This window comes from Chrysemys picta, chromosome 2 (genome assembly GCF_011386835.1).
Source record: "Chrysemys picta bellii isolate R12L10 chromosome 2, ASM1138683v2, whole genome shotgun sequence".
Taxonomy (NCBI): Eukaryota; Metazoa; Chordata; order Testudines; family Emydidae; genus Chrysemys; species Chrysemys picta.
Genome location: NC_088792.1, coordinates 34,614,359 through 34,640,169, shown reverse-complemented (window position 1 = coordinate 34,640,169; position 25,811 = coordinate 34,614,359). Strand labels below are relative to the sequence as shown.

Genomic DNA, 25,811 nt, shown 5'->3' with positions numbered 1-25,811 from the left:
ACCTTGCCTCAACCCCCTTTCAATCTGATTTTAGATCTGGCTACTATATAGAGACTGAACTGGTCTTCCTGGCTAATAATCTCTTTCTGTCACCAGACAAAGATGCAGATACCTGTACTGTCCTTCTTAGATCTGTCAGCTGCTCTCAGATTTATCTTTGGACACGGGCAGGTGGAAGAGAGTTGTGTTTGAATGGCCCCATTACCGCTTTATGGAGAGATTCCAGAGAGTGGTATTGGGACATTTAAACATAGATTTGTATTTATTTATAGAGATTTTTTTGCTGTGAGGAGTTGCTCATCTGCTCTGATGGTTCTCTCATGTAGGGTACCACAGTATCGAAATCTGGCAGTCCCCTCTCTTGATTCAAATGTATATGAGGCCACTGGAAGAGAGTGAGATAGTGTGGGCTGCAGTGCCACCAATATGGTGATGACAGTGGGTATGGAGATTATTGGATATAGGCCTTACTAGTTATTCATATATTTGCCAACTCAAGACTGAATAACTGCAATGTTCTGTGCATGGGAGTACCTTTGTAGACCACTTAAACTTCAGCTAGTGCAGAAACATTTTTTCACGTGGATCATATTATACCTATTCTCCACAGACTGCATAAGCTACTAGTTTGTTTCAGGGTGCAAACCCAGGTGTTGGCATTGATCGATTCTATAAAGCCCTATATGGTTCGAGTCTTGCCTGTTTCATAAATCATCTCCTTTTGTGCACCCAATTGACAGCTGGAAACAGTGCTGCTCTAGATTATCATCCCTAGATTTGAATGGCTGGGACAAGGCATTCTCTGAAACCTTCACCTCTGGAATTCGCTTCCGGCTCTGGAACATCAGACCCAAGTATGTTAACCTTCAGGGATTGGTACAAGGCCTATCTACTCACTCAAGTCACTGGAGACACAAGAGCACGAAGTTTTCTCTGTGGAGTTTATAACAGAGAATGGGAAGTGTTGATCTTGGTGGGGAGCTGTCAGCAAACTGAGGGTTGTAAGGAGATTTTAAAATGGGGAGTGGGGAGAGAGTGAGAGTCCATGAGGAGAAAGGGAGTAAGAGGTAAGAAGAGAGGATATTTTCTGGATGTATTTATTTTCTTTATTTTTAATATTAAAATATCCCCTTCCCAGCCAAGATCCTCATAGTACTGCAGACAGACATGTTCAGATTTTCACTCTATTTGAAAACTATAACTAGGAGTTCTTAAAGATTAAAATAAAGCTTTTAAAATAAAAAAGTTAAAGTTAAATGCAGCCAGGGTAAGCTCTATTATACTCCATGGCAAGCCCCAATTGTTTTTCATTAAAAGTGAGGGATAAAGGAGTGGGTTTCAAAGTCATTTTTCAACACTATGTTGACACTACAGCAGTAAAATATGATTTTGTTATGCTAGTTGGCTGTGGGTTTGGGAGCAGACCCTATATACACGGTATAATATTATGATATAAATGCATACACACAGGATGTTTTCAGACTCCTGCCACAGAATTCACAAAAATGTTGCACAGAATTCCAGGGCCCCTGCTCATAACCATTCCCCTGAGCTGTTCAGTTCTCCCACATCCCCAGTCAGCCCTCCCCAACAACAACAAAACATGCTTATACAATGTACAAAAGTCATTTAAGTTGCAAGATACCCTATTATCAGTCCATGCATCAGAATTTCTAACCCAGTGCCAGAACTGATTCCACAGTGTACTTATCCAGCGTCACAGAGTGAAACATGCAAGTCAGAAGAGGGAAAGGAGTTAATTGTTTCTCTCTCTTGCATACACCTGATTGAAGAAAAGGTAAAGGAGCACTTGACATGATCTTTCTAAATATAAATCCACAAAAAATGTCCATTTCAAAGGACAATGGATGTCAGTAATAGTTTTTACAGCCAAATGTTCAAAACAGTCACCTAAGTTGTGCCTAGACATACATGCTACCTATGCAATCACATGGGAAAGGCTTAAAATAGGGCTTCAATGGTGCATAAACAGTGCAAGGGCAAATTTCACCCATAGACAGAGAACCTTCACATGCACACATTGACCCACTCATCACAGCGCTTTTGAACCAGTTTCAAGAGGGGAAATAGCTTAATGGGGCCCCAACAACTTGTTTCAGATCAGAGAAGGGCAAACAACAGATTTCTCAATTCATTGGGAGTCCCAAAACACAAGAAATAATTGTTTTGAGTTGACCTGAAAGGAAATTTTTTTTAACCAAAAAGTTGGAAAAAATCTGTTTTGCGCTGAACTAAATGGTTCATTTGGTCCAAAACAAAAGGTTTCAGTTTGACAGAAATTCATACATGAAAAGACATTTTGAATTAAAAAAAATCAAAATGCTTCATTGCATACATTTCACAACAAAATGTTTTGATTTTTTCAGAATTTTGTTTTGTTTTGTTTTTAGCAGAGACAATTTGGGAAATTCAAGGAGGTAGTTCGGTGCCTTAGTCCCCCTGGGATCTAGCTCAGAGTTGCTTTGTGACGCTGGGCAAGTCACTTAAACCAACATCTCACAGGGGGTCACTGATTGTGTGTTCCTCATTTTCTGAGCACCTGACTTGGGACCCTGGGGTCTGATTTACAGAAGTGCTGAGCACTCACCGCTGCAACTAAAGTCAATGAGAGCTGTGCTTTGAGCATATAAAATGCTATATAATGCTAAGTACTCTGAAAAATCAGGTCCTGGGCATCTCAAACAGGGCACCCAATATTAGGAGATCTCTCTATGCCTCAGATCCCCTTCTGTAAAATGGGGATAATACCACACCCATTGCCTCACAGGGGTGTGGTGAAAATAAATTCATTAATGTTTGTGAAGCACTCAGATACTATAGCAATAGGCACCATAGAAAACCCAGGAGGAAACCAATCATTCTGTTTTCAGAGCAGGGTTTGAATAGCATGCAATAAATAAGGCCTAGGGCCACACACGATGAGGAGAAACAAAATATTGAACAGCTCTTCATTAAATGAGCACCATCCATCCTATGCACTGAACGAGGCAGGACTCCTGTGGAAAAAACGGTATGATCTAGTCTCTTCCCATCCCAACTCCCAGTCCCCGTTTCCACACACACACATCCCGGCTCCTTGACCCAATCTACTCTTCCCCTCCCCTTGTCTGGCTCTCAGAGAGACAGTCTCTCTGCTCTCAGTTCAGGCGCCTGCACCCCAATCCAACACAGCCCACAGCAGCCTAGAGATGCAATTGCAGGGAAAGTCCTGCTCAGTCCTAGTGTGCACAAAGAATCTTTGGAGTATTTAGCTTCTAAAATCCAGGCAGTCTCTACTTAGAATGTGCAAACCACAATTTTCAAAAGGCTTATAACTTTGCCAAATTTGGATGGATTTTCACAGTGATGGGAAAAGGCACATCCCTGATACAAAGGTTACGCTCATACCAAATTTCAAGTCCTTTCTCCAAAGCATGGGGGCACTAGAACATTTCCAAGAAATATTTTAACATAGGCAAAGCAATGTATTTTCCCTCACCTCATTCTCAGAAATGGCTCAACCATTTTGGCTCAAATTTTCCTAAAGCTTTAAACATGAGGCAGACACCTAGCACAGGAAATCTCTGGGCAAGTGAAAACAAGGTCTTATGTTGGGAAGTGTCAGGGACCTGTAGGGACCAAGTGTGGCTGCCCTCCGAACCTGAGGGTAAAGGGCCGCTCTCTCAGCCTGAAAGGGCAGGGCCAGGCCAAGCTCACTCCAACACCCGGAAGGGGAGGGGTGGAACAGGAAGTATAAAGGGCGGGGCCCTTAGCTCAGTCAGGGCAGCACCAGGGAGGGAGGCAGACGCAGACTGCTCCCTTCAGACTCTGCTGCCACGCCAGGGGAGGCCCTGGACCAGCGGAAACCTCACCTGGAGGAAGGACTGGGGCTGCCAGGACTGCCCGGTGCCGAGTACCCCGAGGGACTGGAGGAGCCGGAGGGGGAGCTGGAGCTGAGGGGCACCCTACGGACCTTTGCCGGTGCTCCCCTGCCTGAGAGGCGCTACGGACCTTTGCCGGCGCTCCCTTGCCTGAGGGGCACGCTACAGACCGTTGCCGGCGCTCCCCTGCCTGAGGGGCGTGCCACTGACCTTTGCCAGCGCTCCCTTGCCTGAGGGGCGCGCCATTGACCTTTGCCGGCGCTCCCCTGCCTGAGGGGCGCGCTACAGACCGTTGCCGGCGCTCCCCTGCCTGAGGGGCGCGCTACAGATCGTTGCCGGCGCTCTCCTGCCTGAGGGGCACGCTACTGACCTTTGCCAGCGCTCCCCTGCCTGAGGGGCGCGCCACCGACCGTTGCCGGCGCTCTCCTGCCTGAGGGGCGCGCCACCGACCGTTGCCGGTGCTCTCCTGCCTGAGGGGCGCGCCACCGACCGTTGCCGGCGCTCCCCTGCCTGAGGGGCGTGCTATGGACCTTTGCCGGTGCTCTGCTGCCTGAGAGGCGCGCCACTGACCTTTGCCGGCGCTCTCCTGCCTGAGGGGCGCACTACTGACCATTGCCGGCTCTCCCCTGCCCGAGGGGCACGTGCCGGACGCTGGCTGGCGCTCTTCCCACCGCTAATTCCCCAGTGGCAGAGCTGTAACCCAGGCCGGCCAGTGACGTTGTAGCTCTCCACCGCCCCCTAGCCGGTCGGTGGACCGACCGACTCAATCACAGGACCCTTACTAACAGGCAGTGCTACCAGCCCCGCCTATAAGTCTCCGGTACATTATATTTTCTGGGTATGTTTTTAACCTAGGAGAGAGCCTAGGATACGATATAACCAGCTAACACAATTTAGAAGATCCTAAGTTGTGTCTTATCTTCTTTGTCTCCTCCGCTCACCACAACTCAGTTTACCTTTATCTTTTCTATTAGACGTTTCTTATCCAAATATTCCCAGACACCTTCCAAATAACGGGTCCTTGGAGACTTCCACAAACTGGAATGTTTGTCGATGTAGATGCTATGCTTTCGGATGAGCCCATTCTTCCCATTAAATGAGTGAATGAAAAAGAATACAGCAAACAAGGTAAACGAGAGAAGGATATTGCAGCAAAAAGGAGTTCACAAATTTTGTCCAGAGTTCACGAGAAGCAGAAATACCTCTGCTCCTCAAGGTCTCCAACCACTTGCTTGTATGCAAAGGAAGGTTTGGGTCTGTCTTTGTACCAGGAGATTCCCTCCCTTCAGATGTGAGAAGATGGAATCCCCATGTGGAGTCTAGCATGGTGCAATTTCAGTGTGCCATCAAGAAAGTGATCTTTGAAAGAGCTCTCAAACTCAGCTATGGTGGTGGGTGTGGTAGCAGGAGATAGATAGCTTAGCTTGTGTTCTTGAGGAGCAGAGGAATCTTTACATTTTACATGTTAACTTATTGGAAGTTGTAAAACAGATTAGGCCATTTTACTCCAGAATAGTGTCTAATGTGTGGGAGGCCTTAAAACAGTACTAGATAGATTTGTATATGACACTGTGAAGGCTTTGGATCCGAAGAGCTCTAAGGAGAACTGAATGGTTCTTTCAGCAAAACATTTGAAACTGTCTGTGATGAGGTGAATGAGAGTAAGGAGGACTAAACAAATATTTGTACTGAATGCCTTGTCAGAACTATGGGAATTCCTTCTCATAGGATCTATACTTCTAATGTTATTGTTTCTGACAGGCTTACAGACTTTGCAGATGTTTGTTGGCTACTAAATCATTCTTTAAGAATGTTGGCACCATTCCTAAGCCTGACTGGTCTAAATGAGAAGAGGTTTGTTTCACAGTAGATACTACTGCTTTGAGAGAAAGTGATCTTGAAGAAACTAGCTTTCAGAGGAGGGTGGAGGGTGTGAGCTAGCAGTAAGAGCACTGGTCTGGGAGTCGGGATTCCTGGGTTCAGGTCTGAATTATGCTACTGACTGTGACCTGGGTAGCCTCCCAGTGGCTCAACTGACCTATTTGTACAACGGGTATAGTAACTGCGGATATTCAAACCCAATGGCATTTGGGGGTTTGCAAGAGACTTGCATTACTTTAAAATGAGTTTGAGGAAAAGTTGCAAAGAGTTTTGTCTGTTAACATTGACATAAGACATGTACGGACAGATTCTCCCTCTGCTAAGATCTGCACAGAACAGGAAAAGGTTGGGAGAGTGGGAAAGGGCCATCAGGCAGCAGCTTCTGCCTTCAGCTGGTCAGAAATTTTTCATCAAAATCTTTTTTCAGTGACAAATGCTGTTTTTATCAAAATTCAAACATTTAAAAATGTGTTGATTTCCAATGAAAACTCCCGGAAAAAAATATATTTCAAACTGGACAAAAAAATTGCTTCAGAAAATTTTGCAAAACTTGAATTTTTCAGAAACTCCATTTTATGGGAAATTTTAAAAATATTTCATTTTGTTTTGAACCAAACTGAAAACAAATTATGATATGTTAAAATTTCCCACCAAACAGAAATTCAGACCAGCTCTGTTAAGACTCCTTCATTTTCAAGCTCCCCTGGCCCTGGTCTAGGAACTGCTCTAAACTATGGTCCCTAAAATGAATTACACACCTCTCATACCCCTCCTCACTCAACTCCTCACTCTCCCCCAGCATGCTCTCAGAAACAAGAAGAGGGGCAGTTGGTACAGGAGCCAGCTCCATCATCCCTACATTATCAGAGAGTCCCCACTACTATCCAGTGCAAAGGGGCTGGCTATCCACTGTACAAATGTAAACTGTCTCTATGGACAATTGTTCACAAGAACAGGACTTTTTACAAAGTCAAACACTGAACAGAACAAAAGAGGCTCCTAACGTGCAAAACTCAAACAAAAACATAAAATCATTTTCAAACAGAGAAATGAAAAAAACACAACATCTAAAACAATAGGGTTATTAATGGGATGTTGTTCTGATTAGCTCTGGGACTGTCTGTGCTCTAAATAAAAATCACTCTCCTGATTGTGTGAGATCACTCAAAAAAAATTTCATTTGAAGAAACTGTATTGCCCATTTGAAATTGAACCTAAATGATAATAATTATTATTATTATTAATTATTACCTAGGTCTTAGATAGCAGGTGATAAAACAATAGTACATAGATTGTACATACATACATAGACGAGGTTGTGCTGGTATATGGAAAACCATAGAAACAAGGTTTTCCATATATCAGCACAGCCTCATCTACCTGACAGGAAGACTGTATCAATCATATTTATTATTAAGTATGGTTCTCAGCAAGCTGCTCATTGCCCTGCCCAGTGCAAACTAGTCCACAACTGAGTCTGAGGAGCAATGCGCATCCGTGATTCTCACTGAAGTCTAGCTCCGTGACTGGGGGGTCATCGCCCCTTCGAATCAAGCACCGTGTTATCAAAAGCAGCACCTAACAACAATTTCTTGAAACTAAATATAAAAACTGGATATGATTTAAAGTGTTTGAAAGAATTGGCCCTTAGTTGCCATAGTGATCAGTGCCTCACAAACATGAGATAGGGAGACTGATGATAATAATAATGTAACATTTCTTATATCTTTGTATTACATTATCACCCAAAGGCTCTATCAAAGGCAACGGGGTTACACATGGGTGCAGGAGTCTGCCAATATGCAACAATTTGGCAGATCGGGGCCTTACACTGCACATGCATTTTTGCTGCAAAATCAGCTAATATTATTTTTAAATGTATGATCTAGGGCAAAACGAAAGCTTTATAGAACTGAAAACACTTAAAAATCATTACAATCACTCCTCCTGTTGTATAAATCAGAAACCTTTGTCTAAGTAATCAGAAATTAGCAGAAATTAGAACATCTATTTATTTTTCAGCTAAGCTTCTACTACTTCATTTTTTTCAAGACTCTTTGAACTGATAAATAATGTGACTTTTAAAATCAGATTTGTAACAGTAATTCTATTTGAGCACTTGATAATATAAAAGTGGCAAATTACCATATGAATACATTTTTAAATTGTGCCACTCTCTCTACGAGAAGATCACGCTATATTTTCTTTTTGTACCTTGAGGCAAAACAGGAGATGCGGAAAATGTTTCTCAAGAAAGGTAGTCTTAGAAACCCAGCCAAAAATTTTTCTTCGAGTTTTCATGTTATTTTAAGAATGCTAAAAAGTGTGTGTGTGTGTACACACACACATATATAATTTCATACGGAATCTTAAACATGTTTAAGTTCTACAGAAACAGTAGAAAGTTTTCTTTCACATACATTGAATTTTAAATTAGTGTATAACTATGTCTTTAGCTATGTTATTGTTCCTTGTTTCAGCAGGTTATTCAAGATGCAGTCTACTATGAAACCACTCTGATTCCTAAACAATAGAAAGGATGCCCTCCACCAGGTACATGCATATTGTTCATTTCTGCTGCAAAGAAAAATTTAAACAAACCAAATTTCCAATCAACACTTACTCATTTGAAACAAAAAAAAATTCTCTCTCATTGAAAGCAGATTGTAGTGAAGAAGCAGCAGTCTTCAAGGTCGTATGATGTTGGCAAAACTAAAAAATGCTTGTAGTCCAACTTGCCTATGTTCAGCTGTGTTTACTTAGTCTTAACTCGACAAAGTCTGCCTCTAATTATACATAGCAGTCATCGGCCCACAGATAAATAGATATTACACAAACGTTTGGAGGGAATGATATTTGGCCATTTTTGGAATAATTTACTCTGTATCCTGAACTTGAAGCATCAAAATGATTCATAACGTTTTTGGGATCCAATCATAAATATTTCCACTTAACAAAGTGATTGATCTCTATGACCTTTATGAATTTACGTGACATGTTACTCACAAACAATAATTCTATAGTTAGGAATCCTGCATGTTTGTAAAAGGTGATTTTAGGTAGAGGTAGGGGCTGATCCTAACTGAAGTCAATGGCAAGACTCCCATTGGCTTCAATGGGCTGCAGCCCAGAATTTGCAATGCAAACTGAAAAGAATGTCGCAAGAGAGATGACTTTAACTCAGTTTTAAAAGACATCTCTGTAACGTAACAACATGCATGCAAGTATATATTGCTCAGTTATCTCCAGAGAATAAACCCCTGATTAAAGCTTATGTTAGTGGTAAGAAGCAAAACCTCATTACAGTGCCTAAGTTACATATATGTACTGCATATTAAATATATATTATTTACTTTGCTGGCTGTTATTTATACAATGAAAAATTAGCATACATTGCTCACACTCTTGGATGCTATAATCCAAACTAAATTTTCTCTTTAGACCAGGCAGATTTTGGTTTGATGACATTTACATATAATGCTTGTAGTTAAGTAGACCTGGTTCTTATTTGAAGAAACAGGAATTTTGCAATATTAAAGACATTATTTGGTCCATGTATTTTGTATTATAAATTAGTTATTTGAATAAATAAATACATTATAATCCTTAGCACTCATTTCCCCACTGATACCCTCTGCTATTGCTAAACCTGTACCAATCCGTACAAACATACCTGAAGAAGAGTTTTGACCTCAAAAAGTGAGACATGCCAGAGACTCCTTGAAGTCCACTAGGGACTTCAATATTGCTATTGATTTTACATGCAAGGGGTTCAGACACTAGGGTGATGGGTAGGAGAATAAACTGTAGATGGGGTGGGGGAGGGGTGGGAAGCGAGAGAGAGAGATTATTGGATTTTATAAAAATTAACATGCTTTTGAAAAATAATCTTTTTGATCAGAATATTAAATAAAGAGACAGCCACTGATGCAATAAAAAGCATATGGTATTGATATAACCAGCTTGTCTACCTCTGACATCTAAAATATTCAGTTTAAAGAAAATTAAGACACTTGTTTACACAGTTCTAGCTCTGTGTTTACAGGACTAAAATGAATGTTTCTAGATGGGACGATTATACCCCAGTCATTTCCTCTCATTATGCCTTGATTCACAAATGAAAATTGTTATAGAAAATGGAATGTGTTTTTGGATGTGGGTAGCTGCAGAGACAGAAAACAGATTTTTATCATGTGGAACAGCACAATGAATTCTTTCTTTTGAGGCTATTTTCTTACAGAGACTTTATATTAAGACCTTATTAGGTTGTGATGCAAATCTACATGCGTTCAAGAGCGTGCCAATTACTCAGAACTGAAAAAGACTCAAAGACCAACTGAATCCAGGAAAATGAAGCAACATAGAAATCTCATCATCAGCCCAACCACATGACAAAAACAGAGGCATCTCCAAAGCCACTGATAGAAATGCCTGCCAAAAAGAGAATGACTGCTGCAAGAAAAATAACTTTCACAGCTTGATATCTAGGTCTTGTGACTGCTGTCCAAACAAGGAGTAGAAGTGGTACTATATAATGTGGCAGAGTAAACAGAACCACCCACTCACCACCACAGATTGCATTTTTAATTCAGATAATTTATTTCTTTTAAATGTGATATTTTGGGCCAGGGAAGAGGGAAGGGAAAATAAAGGTTTCTGTGGATGTTCCATTTAAGTTTAAAATTATGTAATCAGGAGGTCCTCCACACTGAACATGTTGTGCAGGTTTCACTCACTGCTGTGCCACGAGAAAGCTCTCTCCAGCAGGATCCATCACTGAAAGAGGGAACAGAAGGCTGCAGAATTGCATATACATGTAAAATGAATTATATGGGAATGTAGGATTTGCCATGCCAGATCAGGCTATTGGACCATCTTGTGTGCCAATAGCCAATACTTGATGTTTCAGAGGAAGGCTAAGATCCTGTAATGCTCCTTACCAACTGTCCAAAGCCTGTGGAATAGGGTAGGTGAATTTTCTTCCTGGGCCTTATAGATGGCGGTCTGAAATGTCTTAAAACAAGACATTCGATTTGCAGAGGTGACAGAGAGAAAAGGAAGTATGGGGTAAAGTTCAAAATATTTGGAATATTGGGTCAGAGATGCATCCAAACATGTCCAAACCACCTTACAGTAGGCTGAAAATCAGGCTAAAATCTCTGAGAGAGATTTCCAGTATCTCCAGGTTTGGGTTTGGTTAGGCCAAGAACCCTGTGAGTACAGCATTTATCATAGTATTTCAGCACTTCCACTTCCTGCCAAAATCGGGAAGTACAGACATACTGGAAAATTAAAAGAAAAAAAAAAGAAGTCAACAGAGCCTTTTCCAAACGCCAAATAAGATCAGGTTTGTTTTAAATTTTGAGCAAAGATTTGTATCTATTCTTATTGTATCCTGACCAGGTCATACCATCTTTAGAGAAAAAGTGTGCTTACTTTGATCCCATGTTACATGTAAAAACAGTGCAGATATGCAGTGAGTGGACTCAGGTTCCTGCTACAGGCTGGGAGGTGAAATACATTTCTTAAATGCATGTCCTTTCATGGAAAGTGCTGTGTAAAGAATGAGGCTACCTTTGCATTTACCCCATAGGAAGGTTGACATTTTCTATAACGTGCCTAGATTTCTTGCCTAGATTTGCCCCAGTGAATCCCCAGGCCTTCCCCAACACTTCTACCAGCTCTCTTCCCTCCCCAGCATTTTCTCTTCCTGTCTCCCTCCCCCAACACTTCCCTTTCCTTTTCCTCCTTTTTTTCTCTCCTTCCCAGTGCTTATTTCCCATTCCTTTCTTCCTTTTCCCAGTCTCTATCCTTCCCCACCAGCTTCTCACTATTCTTTATTATCCATTCCTTATCTGCCTCCTGGCCACAATGCCTTTTTCTCCCCCTCTGTTCTTTCTTTCTTCTCATGCTTATTCCCCCACTTCATGATATCATAGAGATGAACTGACACAGCAGGAGGCCCAAACAACATGCTACCTGAAGAGTGAGGGTAAATCCTGTAAGTCCACAGTCAGTGCTGGAAGGAAGAGGTAACAGGAAGCTGCTGTTTGCAGGGTCCCTGGGCCAGGGCCCGGAGTAGTGGGCAGGCTTCCCCCCCGCACTAGCTGCTGAAGGAGTGGCCCGGCTGTGGACTGCCAAGCTGCTGTGAGGAGTGGCTGGACTCTTGCTGGAGGAGTCCCCAGGAAGGGGGGGAAAATGGATGGTGGCATGACCGGAGGGCTGTGCCACGAAGCAGATGCCGAGCGAAAGGAGCCATAATGGGTCTGCAAGCGGAGGTGAGGACGGGAGAGCCACCATCACCCGAGAGCGCACCCGTTGGGACTGAGCTAATTCACGTAATGCCCACCAGGAGGTGCCAGAGTGGTGAGTGACCCTGTGACACCTTCCCATAACACAAGAACAAGAGGTCACCTAATGAAATAATAGGTAGCAGGTTTAAAACAAATAAAAGGAAGTACTTTTTCACCACAATGCCCAGCCAATCTGTGGAACTCGTTGTCATGGGATGTTGTGAAGGCCAATGTATAACTGGGTTTAAAAAAAGAATCAGATAAGTTCATGGAGAACAACTCCATCAATGGCTAGACCAGAGTGCAACCCAATGCTCTGGATGTCCCTAATCCTCCAACCATCAGAATCTGGGACTGGATCAATCGAAATTGCCCTGTTCTGTTTATTCCCTCTGAAGCAACTGGCACTGTCCATTGTCAGAAGACAGGATATTGAGCTAGATGGATCATTGGTCTGACCCTGTATGGTTATTCTTATGTTCTTCCAACAGAAGTAAATGACTACACCACATAGTGCCCTGGATAACTTCCATTGATAGCAATGGGAATTCAGCACGTGAATCAAGTCATTATACACACTTGCTACCAATTCCTCTGCTGGAAAGGGAGTCTTGAATATGTACAGGATTGTAACAAAGATCTATCCTAAATCAATACCCTGGATGACCATGGAATATGGGATTTTCTTGCACTGGCCACAACAAATTAGAGTGGGAAACAGTTCAGATAATATAAGATACAGCCTCAACCTTCACCCAGGATGGAACCTAACACAACCCAAACCTTTGCTGAGGTCAAAAGTGTTAGACAAAGCTCTCTCTCACTTTTTTTTTTTTTTTAATTAAAAATTGTTGACCTCTATACTCCTTCATTTCTGCTGGGTCTTAAAGCAGAAAAATTAAAATACCACAAGAGAGGTTACTTGTGTGGTGTATATGACCAGGCCAACACCATAAAGTAGTGGAAATCTTGTGAGGCAGCCTTTCTGTCTTAAATTTCAAACAAAGGAGGAATCAGACTCAGTCTTGGCTTAACTTCACTTGAATCAGTAGAATTACACCATGAATTAATTTGGCCCAGGAAGTTCAGAAAAATATAATATGCACTGAACTTCTGAACCTTCTGAGGTCTACCCATCACTACAATAAATATTTAATCTCCATTAGAAACAGGCTGAACAAAAGACATGCATAAAAGAATCATGTTTGTACCCAATACACTGGAAACTACTCTGGAACATTTTTTTCATGGTGAAAATATTACCCCTGTAACACTGCCAAGTCTTAAATTCTGTTCCATCTCCAGCTGGTGCTACTTGGGCAAGTTAAATCAGTCTAAGGACTAGTCCAATGTGCACACCCAATTTTTCAAAATTTTATCTGTTTTCTTTGCCTCACCCCTTTTATTTCACTCGCATGCTTTTTTGCTGCCGCTGGCTTTCCATCGTTTCTGCATCCAAGTGCCTGCAAAGTGAGCATACCAATTCCATGTAAGGAACATAAGGGAGAGAAGCATTGCATGATTTTTCTGTGCACAGTAACTTGCACAACATTTGATAATACACAGGGATTAAGTCATTCATGAATAGGGCCCAAAGGGAGAAATAACTCCAGAAAAACAACCCTCCTTACTGGTAGAACAGCATCCAGAAATTCACAGTCATTACTGCCACAGTTACAATTTGTAGTCTGTCTGGCAAAGTAAGGAATCTAACTGCAGGCTCTGTGGTTTAAATAAAATGTATCTACAGCAGTTTGGATCGATGTTTAAAAATGTTCCATGTTATTTTAGTCCAAGGACAAGCTTTTAAAATTAAAAGAAAACTTTGGCTTTAATTATAGATTAAAAGTGAAAGTTGTTTAAAAAGAATGTGTATTCTGAGCAGAACAGTTACAGAAACTGAAATTTAAAATTCATTCTCCTCTCCCAAGTGTGAGGCAACATTACCCATAAATATTTAAAGCAAATGTGTGAAAGTAATTAATTTATAAACAATATTGAGGATGCTTTTGCCATTGCTGTCGTGGATCATTGGCGTAATCTTACTTTTTCCAATGTTTAAGTTTTTATGCTGAAATAAATGTAGGATTATTCCAGACTACAACGAAGCCACAGCAGGAAAATTTACCTATTTTCTTGATTCAAAATATTTACTGTTAGGTATATGCAATGTAGCATGTCACCACTACACACATTAATGTAAGGGTCTTATTCCAGATCCAAGTATTAGCAATGTGGTCTCAAAATACTTAGGTGCTACAATGGAGAAGTTGCTACTCTTGGGATAATTTTCAGCAACAATGGCCCATCTGAAAATCATTAGTGCATAGCAGTGGATTTTCCACATGTTCATATGCTGGACAAGCAGGTTGCCCTTGAAGTATTGTTCCCCGGGGGAAGAAGGAAACCTAACGAAAAGTATTCTGTTGTCAGATCACTATTTAACTATAGCCAGACAAAAATATGGTCAAGTATTCAGTTAGCTGTGCCAGACTGCTAACGAAGATGACAAAGGACTGAGATTCAGAACAAAGAAGGCTATAGGGGAATGGGAGGAGATTTCTAAAAAAATAGAAATAGGACTAAATATGTAAATCTCCTGTCTTTCATAGCACTGACCTTTACTGTTATAAGGCCAAAACTTTGGAAAGGGTATTCTCTTTCTTTGTGGAATATCTCGGTATTTGAAGTACCAGCTAGAAATGATTGAAGTAACCCTATATAAAAAGGGTAAGAAAACATCTATGTAGTATTTGAAATTTAATGCCCCATTAATCGATAATTTGGCTTGAAGGAGAAAAATAGTTGGCAAAAAGGAATGGAATTAATTCTTTAGCTCCTTGTTTTTACTTTAAAAATTCCCATCAGGCCTCACTTAAACAAAGAACTTTAGTTTTCCACTGAAAAGACAAAAAGAAAATCTTGCTCTAGTATGTCCTGCCACATGCTTAACTACACAGTAAAATAGTATGTACTTGGATTCCAGTCACATTTCAGAAGTGTAGTATTTATTAGCTACTCTGTTGCCAAATTCCACTATTATCATTTTATTATAACTAAGGTATATTTTTACTAACTAAATTATATTTTAGTTTTATATTTTAGTCTTTAGTTTAAGCACTTGTAGTTTTGAAGTTACTGGAGTGTAACATATAGATGATACACAATATATCACAGGAAGTTGAAGTTTTATTTTTCTTGCTCTCTATAAACAATTACTATGTGTTTGTAGTCCTGGAGCATTTGACTTTCATAAAGCGCTACCGAAGCTCTAAAGACATGTAAGGTTCTGCAGAGCATGTCCCTTAGACTGAGCCAACCTCAGGCTGAGCTTGGCAGGGAGGGACGGGGGGTGGAGTGTGAAACTTGAGGGGGGGGGGGTTCCAGGTGTGGGGGGATGAGGCTCGGAGTAGGGAGGGGGGCAATATGCATGGGGATTGGGCAGACAGGGGGAGCAGCTCCCTGTACAGTGACCCCTCCCCCCACCTGCACACCCAGAACCCTCCCTCCACCGAGCCCCTTCACATCAGGAGCCCACCACACCCAAACCCCCCCATGAGTCCCCCAAACTGCCATCCTGCCAAGCCTCACCCCCTGCCTCAGGAGCCCCCTGCACCCAGACCTCCCACCCCATTGAGCCCCAACCAACTGCACCTTGACCCCCCTGCCCCATCAAAGTCCATTCCTCCAGCCCCACCTTCACCTGGACTCCCCTGCAGAGTCTCATTCCCCCTGTACTCAGAACTGTGCACCGAGCCCCTGTGGATCCAGATTCTCCCCCTGCACCCAGACCCTCCCCCCCACATTGATTGCGCCACACAGAACCCTGATACTCTTAAGGGAATTCCACACCCAAAAAAAAAAAATTAAAATTCTGCAAAGTTCTGCATATTTTAATTGTCAAAATAACACAGAAACACTAACAATATAATTATACCATTTTCAATTATTTTGGTAATTTATTTCAAAATACTTGTCAGCAAATAATTGAAAATGGTGTGATTATATTGTGTTATTTTGACAAAAAATGCAGAATTTTAAAATATTGTGCGCAGAATTTTTTTTTTTTTTTTTTTTTGATGCAGAATATTTAATTAGAATTCCCTCAGGAGTATACTACACTCTTTACTTAACCCCAACTCTCATTTACTTGAATGGATATTTGGGGTAAGAAAGAAAAGCAGGATTAGGCCTATAATAGGAACACTTCATTGTAATGGTGAAGCATAATAACCTGTGGAGAGGAATAAAACATCAGGGCAAGACTTCCTAACCAATAGCATTTCCTTTAGCTTTAGGGATGGGTAACAATTACACTGATCCTAGCTGAAGTAGTTAAATAAGCAGGCAGACAATGCAACAGACTTTAATATTGCAGGAGGTGTTATCACAATAGAGAGCCAAATAAATAAATCTACAATATAGTGGAGTGCACTAGTTACATGTACAAATTCAATCTCCTGAAATGTCCAGAGTTCCATAGCGTTTATCATATACTTCCCGTTCAAAAGTATTACTAAATATTCAGTACTGTTGAGAGTCAATAATGATGATGGTATGACAATTTAACCAATAAATATTACTCAAGTATGAGGACTTCAAGTTGTCTGACAAATCAATGATATACGTTATTCCCATAAAAGAAACTAAATGAGCTAAACTATGCTTTCATTTACCCCTGTACAACCACATTGAAAACAATGTTTTACTGCTGTCAGGAACTCCACTGAAGTCAATGAATGTTTTGTCAGCAAAAAATAATAAAGGACTAAACTACCTGTACAATGATCTTATCTGACAATCCAAGGAAATTATTAATATTATGTCCTAATCAATGGAGACACCACCTAAGCAACATAAAAGAGAAAAAAGTAGGAGAGCAGTGAATTTTTGTACATCACTGTAATGCATAATATACCATCAACCAACACTGCATTCACCTGAGATGTGGGAGTCTCTACTCCAAACCAGACAGAGTAGGGATTTGAAAACAGGTCTGCTAAATCTCAGATGAATGCCTGGCCATTGGCTATAACAAGGGAGGAAGATTAATCTCTATCGATCTCTCTCTCCCTCCTCTTCCCCCGCCCCATCACAAGAAAAGAATGGCCTGGCTTAGACACCTAACTCCAGAAGAGGGTTCACAGCTGTGAATCCCAAGCTAAGATAGGTTCCTACCACTGGCCTGTCAGTCAGGCACCTAAGTACCTTTGTGGACTTGGGGCTTAAGCCCTACCCCTTCCTCTGCATTTAGATGGCTCCCTGCTTGCTGGCTTCTGAGAAGGTACCTAGCTCTCCAGAGCACCCAATCCAGGACTATGAATTGCACTGGATGGTAGAGCAGCTAGAAGTTAGGCATTGCAATGCCTAAGGGCTTTGTGAATCTAGGCCAGGGTGACTATTTTTGTTCGGGAACCTAGGGTGAAACTCTGACCCCCATTGTCAATGACAAAACTCCCATTGACTTCAGTGGAGCCAGCCTTTTACCGTTTGTCTTTATATCTGTCCAGAAAGTGTCTAGCACAGCATTTCTCAAATGCAGCCACCAGGGAATTTTTCTGCAGCCATGACAGCCACCTTGTGGGGGGCAGGGCAAAACAACGGCCCCTCCCTGTAGCACCCAGCTGTGGATTCTGGCTGCTTTGGTGTTTGCTGGCACCACCAGCAGGGGATCAGCATCCTCCACACGCAACCTCCTGGGGGCTCTAGGCAGCGGCTCTTCAGACATGTGGGGCCAGGGTGTGTGATCAGCGGGCTTCAGGTTTCAGCCCCTGGGCTACAGCCCAGGATGGTGGGGCTCGGGCTTGGAAAAATTATCAGAGTGGCCACCAACAAGGGTTGGTGGCCGCACTCTGGGGTCACCAAAAAAATTGTTCTGAGAACCCCTGGTCTAGCACGCTGCTAGCATTAGACAAATAATAATATAACACAGAAAAGTCTGCTAACAAAAAGAACTTGAAGCAGTTCACTCTTCCAGTGCTAGTTTATGAAAAACCCTGATTTTTTCAGCAAGCTGGATTTAAGATGACAAATAGTAGCTGAGAGAGAAAGAAGGAAGCAGACAAAATAAAGGGAAATAGAGAAAACAACATTTAACTTTAACTTCAATAGTGTAAATCTGTCAAGAGTCACAAATGACCACAAGACTCTAATATTCCAACTTTAAGCTAGTCTGAGATACCACAGCTCAGGCACTTGGCTAGTACTTTATGCTGGAAAGAGAGTTTTTACATTTAGAAATGTAAAACACTGTAACATTTAAGGAATTTTGGCTTCAGTCAGCTGGCCATCTTTCCTCCCAGGTTCAGCTGACAGATGATTTTGAATGTTGCTTTGCCTTCTGTGCATCTGTTGTCTAAATCAACTTGGAGGTAGGAGGAAGGGATTGAAAACCGGCTTTTAAAATAATGGTACATTTTAGTGTCATAACTGAGCATCTTGGCAAAGCAGTTCTTTCTAACCTGAAAAGTCAGTGCAATACCAAAAGATTTGGTCATCATAACCTTAGCCACTAGCCATGGGTGAAAGACCTAGACACTGAAAGTCTTTCATATTAAGGTTCAAGGCTTGTGAAGAATTAAGGGGGAGAACACATTTCCTGACTCATTAGAATTTTGCTTTAACCATTTATTTTTGTGTCCCTTTTCAGCTGTTCTAACCCTCAAGCTTTTCATTTCATTCTCTTTTTGATTTAAGTTGTTCTTACTTTTCCAGGTTTTCTGCAATGCAACTTCCTTTTCCAATTTAGTCTCTTGCTTTAAACTTTTGTCTCTCTGGGGTTTTTTGTTTGTTTGTTTAGCTGGTTGGTTTGCTTTGGTTTGCTTTTTGTCTCTCATAAAACTCACTCACATATACCTTATTGTGAACTGAGTGTATATTTCAGACACCCCCACATTATGTAAATATGCATGGTTATTTCTGCAACTGCTTCTTCAAAAAAACTCAAAAGGCATCAAATAATATCTAGCATTTATTATTCATGGAAGTTTAGAAATCTAGTCTTTCTTAGAAGGCCTATATCTTTGTAACGAGAGAAAAGCCAAAACTGGAATCTTAAATCCCACCCTTTTTGAATTTTGTATAGGAATGGGATGGATAGACTTGAGTCCAACACTGGCTCCCTGTTTCGGTTATGGTTTTTGGTCCAAAATGTAGAAATCTCACTAGAACTGGTTCTCATGAGTTTCCACTTCTCAAGATGGCAGAAATATCACAAGATAAGTTGATCTGATAAGTTTCCCACCATTATGAGGGTGAAGCTAATGAGATTTTGGAGTGAAAGAATATAAATCAATTCCCAGTCTAAACCTAGAGCACACACAGATCAAATCTCTGCTTCCTCAATCTATCGCTACTTGCCATTGGTGTCAATTCTCTCCTGTAAAAGTCCATTTGTACATGTATGTAAGAGCAGAAGTCTGGTTTCAATAACCTACTTCCATCATTATGTTTCAGGTGTTCCCATTATGACCTCAAAATTTCTGTTACGCACATAAAGCAGTTTTTTAAATTATGGCGTGGCTTTCAAAAGCCACAAACCTACAAAGGGCAATAGGATTTGCTATATCATATAAGATTATTGGTCCATCTACTCTGGCAGTGTCCAATACATGACATTTCAGACCAAAATGGAAAAAAATATAGTGACTAAAACTGATTTTGCAGCACTGTACTGAAGAGATTTTTTAACTATAATTAATTTCTGTCCTACCATTCAAACTTTAATTTTAAAAAATCAGTTAAAAATTGGCTCCCAAGAAAAGCTATATGAAACTATCAACTATTAATTTCTCATGAATTTGTATATCTAATCAATAAAGAAATTTCACCATTTTCACCAGTGAACACAAGTTTTCACCATGAGAAGTGATCAAATGATATCTTGGGGGCAACAAACTAAGGCGGTTCACACATTTTTCAACCAAGTTAAAATATTTTCACAGCAAAATGACAGTTTTTCTTTTTCTCTGAAAGAAGTATGTGTATGTGAGAGAGAGACAGACAGAAAGAACCCAGAAGAATTAAAGAAAAAACATTTTGGTTTTCCCCAAACCATTGAAAAAACAGTTTTTTTCAGTTTCACAAAGGGAATAAAATGTATTCACACTTCTCTACTCCTGGTAAGATGCCTTGAGTTTTATTGTTCCATCAACACATCAGGGATTTACAAGTATAACTCAGACTGGTATTATTGGGATGTACTTGCTTAAATCCACTACACCCAGATAGGAGAATAAACTCCCATCTATGCCAAGTTTCACTCCAGACTGAATTTTAACAGCTGGGTTATAAAGTCTTGGATTAAAAAGGATTTTAATGGAAACACCAGTACAACCTTAAATATAGCAGCATCAACAGCACCTCGCCAATCCAATAGACCATGGTACAAGTAGAATTTACCAGTATGTCACCAGGAGTTGTTTTATTTCTATCAAACAGTGGAAACAGAATGGAACACACAGAAACACCATCCCAGGTATGAAGTTTCAATTCAGACTTTTTTCCAGAATGAAATGAATTTTTATAGGCTCCCCATTCCTTTCAGTTTGGAATGCTAAAAATACCTCCCTCTTTCATTCCACTCCTGCCAACACGCCCATCCTGGAATGGATGTTCAAATGACAGTTCCCCATATTGTGCATGTTCGTTTGGGTGCATTTGCACACCTGCATATATATTTTGTGCATTAACATATATGCACACAAGATGAGTGGAATTTTTAGGTGTAAAATTCACCAAGCAAAAAGGTGTTTTGCCCAGGACAATTTTATTACCTGTACATGCAGATGTTAATATATGAGTGGAAGCTTCCATGAGTGATGAACCATTGAAAATCCAGTATGCAAAACAGGAACATTTCAATGTCAGGCACAACAAGAAAGTTGCCAGTTCAAGCTCAGCAAAGCAGCAGTTTAGTCTGTCTCCAGCTACAGATTTGTACTAGAAAGTAGAATCTCTCTTGTCAGTGACAGAGTGAAGCATGTGATTTCAAAGCCAGTCCCCAAGGAGCAGAGTCACATGTTTTTATCTGTGGAAATGTGTTTTGTTTCTTCCCTTCACATTTCACTTGAATTTTCTTTGTCTCATGTCATATTTTTCACTTTCTTTGGCCCAACTTCTCCCTCCTGCCCAAACACCTAGTAAAAGGGCTTTGCATTAGGGCTTCCCAGGAGTCAGAGAAAACAGATTCTCCTCTCCTCCTCCTCCCAGATGGTAAAGCATCTGTGGAATGGCTCTGTGGCCACTGCACATGCCTGCCCCAAACCTCCCCCATAAATACACAGTGGATCTGCAAAGGTGCCATGTCCCAGCTTTATCCCCCAGCCCCTTCCATGGATCCAAAGGGGAGATTGCTCCACATCTCTGTTCTGTGCAGCCTCAGAGCCATTCCTCCCCAAGCAGCAGAACCATAGCAGGTCACTTATGCTCAGAGCCTTCTGTTGACTTTCTGTGGGCCCAAGAATTTTTCCCTTTGTCTGCTGTATTAGGAGTACCTGCCTTTATTGTTCTGTACATGCAGGAAGACAGACAGGATTCGAGGGATGTAGTTTAATTAGGCTGCAACTTTATTAACTTAACTCATCTGGGGACTACCCAGCAATAACTCATATGGTACAGGTCATCATTCCTTTCTTAATCATTTCCACCTGTTTGGGGAGGACTGCTGTCAGTCCTCCCCCTTCCCAACCTGGCCCCAACCCATTGCTGGGACCCCATTGCCCTCATCTTGTATGAGTGCTAAGAGGCTGAGGAAAGCAGGTTGTCTCTCTGCTGTATCAGACATTAGGAGCTGTACCTCCTTTCCCCAGCTTCTTTAGGTAATGCCTTCCCCTGAATCTGCTTCCAATTCCAGTTTATTGGGGAACCAGATGCCCAATAGAATGAGTATGTGCACTGGGCACATGCCAAGTTGTGACAACTTGAACCGAACTCCTGACCCTACCCCATCACATCCATGAGCTGCTTTGACATAGACAGAAAACACCACCCCACCCAATCTGGCAGTGAGGGAAAAATTCCTTCCCAGTCCCCAAAAAAGTGATTAGTCCAATGCCTAACAGCAGACCAAAACACCTGATCCTACTCTGAGCCCAGGGTGCTGCTCCTCCAGCATAAAAGAGGGCTCTGTGTGGAGGGAATGGAATATAAATATTCTCCCTCCCCCAGGTGCGTGGTCCAATATCCCACCTGAGCCCCGTCCAGTCAGCTCCTGGCTCAGGTGATGCTCCTCCTTCCCTCCCCTTTTAACCCAAGGGGGGAAGGGGCTCTTAAAGTTGCCACAACTCCTTTTCTTCCCACTGGCCAGACAAAGCCCCCACATTCAAGATTGCAGGGAGTGCATTTTGGTGTGCAACCTACCCCACCCTGTAAACACTGTGAGCAGTCCTTGCTTAAACAAGTAATTTCACTCTCTTCAGTGGGAATCACTGACATGAGTAAGGGTTTGCAGGACTGGATATAAGGCCTTCTCCACATGAGAAAATTGTACTGACTTAACTAAATCTGTTTCAAAATTAATTTATTTAATTGGTGCAATCATCTGTGTGGACCTTTTCACTCTGGTTTATATCAATTTAGCTTCTGAAGTAGATTTTCAAAGGCACAAAGGGGAGTTAAGCACCCAACTCCATATACTTTCAGTGGGAGTTGGACATGTACCTTTCCTTTGTGCCTTTGAAACCGCCCTTTAAATTGATAATTTATTGACCTAAGCTTAACCAATAGCCTAAATTGCAACAAGAGTGCCCACATACAGGTGTTAAACTCATTTAACTAAATCAGTTTCTAAAGTTTCTATTTAGTTAAATCAGTACAATTTTCTCATATGAACAAAACCCCAGTTTCCTTGTCAGTTTCTACACGCTCATTGAATATTTCTTATTTAAATGTTAATTGTCTTACTAATTTCCTTATTATAGTAATTATTGGTCATGCTATCCATTGCTGAAGCTGCAAAACAATTTACGACCAATCTAGCTATTTGTTTGCACACACTCATAACTTCCTGAAAGAGTCATATTTTGGGCTGGCCTCTTTTTAAAGGTAATTCTCATTCTTTTCTTTCTTTCTCTTTCTTTTCTGCAAAATCTCTTCAGTCATTTTGGGCAATGGGAGAATGGGAAAAAGATATCCTTTCCCCTTAGGACACACATTAACCACATGTTTTCAATAAGCCTAGATGGATGAAGTCTGAAACGTGGCAGAGGCATAGTCCTCACTGAGGACTGGAGCATTTGCTAAATTTGAGGGAGGATATAAACATAAAAAGGTTCAAGCAACTGCCAATCACTTTTGAGCATACTCTCTTGGCATTGTCTACCATTTCAGAGGCACTGGCCAATAGTGCTGTCCCATGATGACAGCACGGTATATTTTTCCCACCTGGCCAGACACAGGTCCTGGGCAGGCACAGGGACTTGCTTTCAACCTAGTGGTAAGAACATTTGTATGAGGGAAGCTGTAATGGTCTCAATTAAACACACTGTTGTAACATCGATGGCAGGAGAAAGCTGTGGCCACACAATCATTGCTTAACCCATGATTTTTATATCTCTCTGGATTTTTTGTCACAATTTAATATTTTCAAAGTCAAAGTTTTAATTTAAAAATATATCCTTCTCTGCTATAATGATAAAGCCACCACAAATCATGAAAAACAATGTGCTGCTACCCTGCAACAAAACTGTCTGCAACCAAATAACTGGCTTGATCCTGCTTTTATTAAAGTGCATGGGAATTTTGCCTTGCCATCAATGGAAGCAAGAAGAGAAACTGACTACAAACAACTGTGAAATTGACTTAATTGATTTTCATTGTCAAAACGGAAAGAAATTCAAAAAGTGTGCAAACAGCTAAAGTACTAAAAAGCCAACTTGAGTTTTAAAATTCTCAGTTTGTTTACAACATAAGATATATCTTTAAACTGATACTGCCCATTTTAGCACAGGTAATTTCTTGTTTCTCTTTTCTCTAAAAACAACAATAAAAAAATTAAATGCAATCTCTTCCCAAAGAAAATCTATATTAATGCAATATTGCCCAATCTGATAATGCAAAAAGTAAAGTTCCATTAGCAAAGTTATTTTAACTGTGTAACCTTCAAATTTCAGTTCTATCATTTTGTGCATTAAATACTATATTTGATATTCCACTTCCCAATTTTGGTTCTTGACTACACTGGGGTCTGTAGCTAGGACCTCCTGCAGTTGGTTTTAAGTGACCATTTATTTTAAAGTATCCCCAAGGATTCCTGTACAATTTAGTTCAAACTTGGAGAAATCATTAATACTAGAATTTTTTGCTGGCCCCTCAAGACAGGTTCCATTGTATTCAGGTTATGCTTCTGATTTTATAGCCCATTTTAAAAGTACATGTTCATTTCTGAACATATTAAATTGAGAGGAAAAGTTGGTAAGGACAACACAGAATCACAGAACTATTTTTTAAGGTACACACACACAGAGAGGCATAAATGACATCTGTGATCATAGGCCGGATCTTATAATATGCTGAGTGCCTCCCGCAAGATTGGGGTGCTAAGCACCTTCAGCTCCCAGTGCAACTCAGTGGGAGTTGAGGGTGCTTACAAAGTGCACAGGATCAGGCTGTGTCAATCACAAACTTCCCAGGAATCAGAAGTAGGAAAAGAGGAAGGCGAGAGGGGTGGGGAAAAGGAGAGAAAAAAGCAACAGTAATGAAAACACCAGAAACCAAACATGCTCCTGAGTACAAACATCTAAAAATAAAGATCAAACATCTTCAAAATCAGCCAGTCTCTCAAGTTTTTTTTAAGCTACCTTCCTTTCCAGGTCTGCAAGTCTTAATTTCCTCAATGGTACGTATCATTTCAGTCTGTTCTCCTGTTTAACAATGTCAATGATATGTGAGAATGGCTGAGGGAAGTGCAAACCAAATACAGAATGTGTAAAGATTTAAGCTATGCAGCTTTCTGTTTTCTTTTGAAGACTATAGTGGGTATTAAAATGCTAACATTTGGTTCTCGTGACCTCACAATAATTATTTAGAGGTATAACACAAAGACATTCTCTTTACAATAGGTTACACTCTAGTCGTGATCTCAAGATAGGATTCCCCAATTCCATACATGTATCTAGGGTAGCATATGGTCGAGTCTTTATAAGCATATTAATGATTGGAATGGGAAATGGTACGACCCATTTTCCGTATAAATTTTAAACTGCAATTTCTTGTTTTTGTCATTGGACACTGAACTCATATCCGGTTAATTTGGCCAGAACCATTAAGATACACAGAGCCACATTCTGATCTCCATTACACCAGAGTATATTAATGGAGTTATCCCAGATATACTGATATAACTGAAATCAGAATGTGACTTGTAACATAGACCAGCTGCAGTTAGTAAACTTTAAATTCATGATTAGCTACAAGAAATTGCTCTTAAGAAAATTCACAATAAATAGTCTGCTTCAAAACATTTTTTTCTGGCATGTTTTCTACCATTATAAACATATCAACTTTGCTAATATTTTTTCAAAACTAAAGTGTGAATCAGTTTTCACTCACAGTTTATTTAAATGCCAAATAAATTGTTGTCATAAACTAAAATGCCAAACAGACAGTTTGAAATTCAATTCTTGTCTCCTAAGAATTATTTATTTTATTAACACAAATGATATGGGTTAATAAATGTATAGTAAGCCTCACTTTTTAAAAAGTCATTCTCTCACTTTCTGCAATCGGAGACTTATGACTGACATCAGAAAATAATAAT

At 40.8% G+C, this 25,811-nt stretch overlaps 1 protein-coding gene across 5 annotated transcripts in view; it reads right to left on the bottom strand.

The window, feature by feature from the left end:
• The window catches only part of MKX (mohawk homeobox), a 60,144-nt gene that overhangs the window by 12,868 nt on the left and 21,465 nt on the right, over positions 1 to 25,811 (bottom strand). The window contains exon 6 of one of the 5 annotated variants that reach the window (XM_042858172.2): positions 13,453 to 13,518. The exons of the other annotated variants lie outside the window; for them this stretch is intronic. Coding sequence (XP_042714106.2) covers positions 13,463 to 13,518 — 56 coding nt within the window. The 3' untranslated portion in view covers positions 13,453 to 13,462. The remainder of the gene's footprint in view (positions 1 to 13,452; positions 13,519 to 25,811) is intronic. 5 annotated transcript variants of the gene reach the window in all.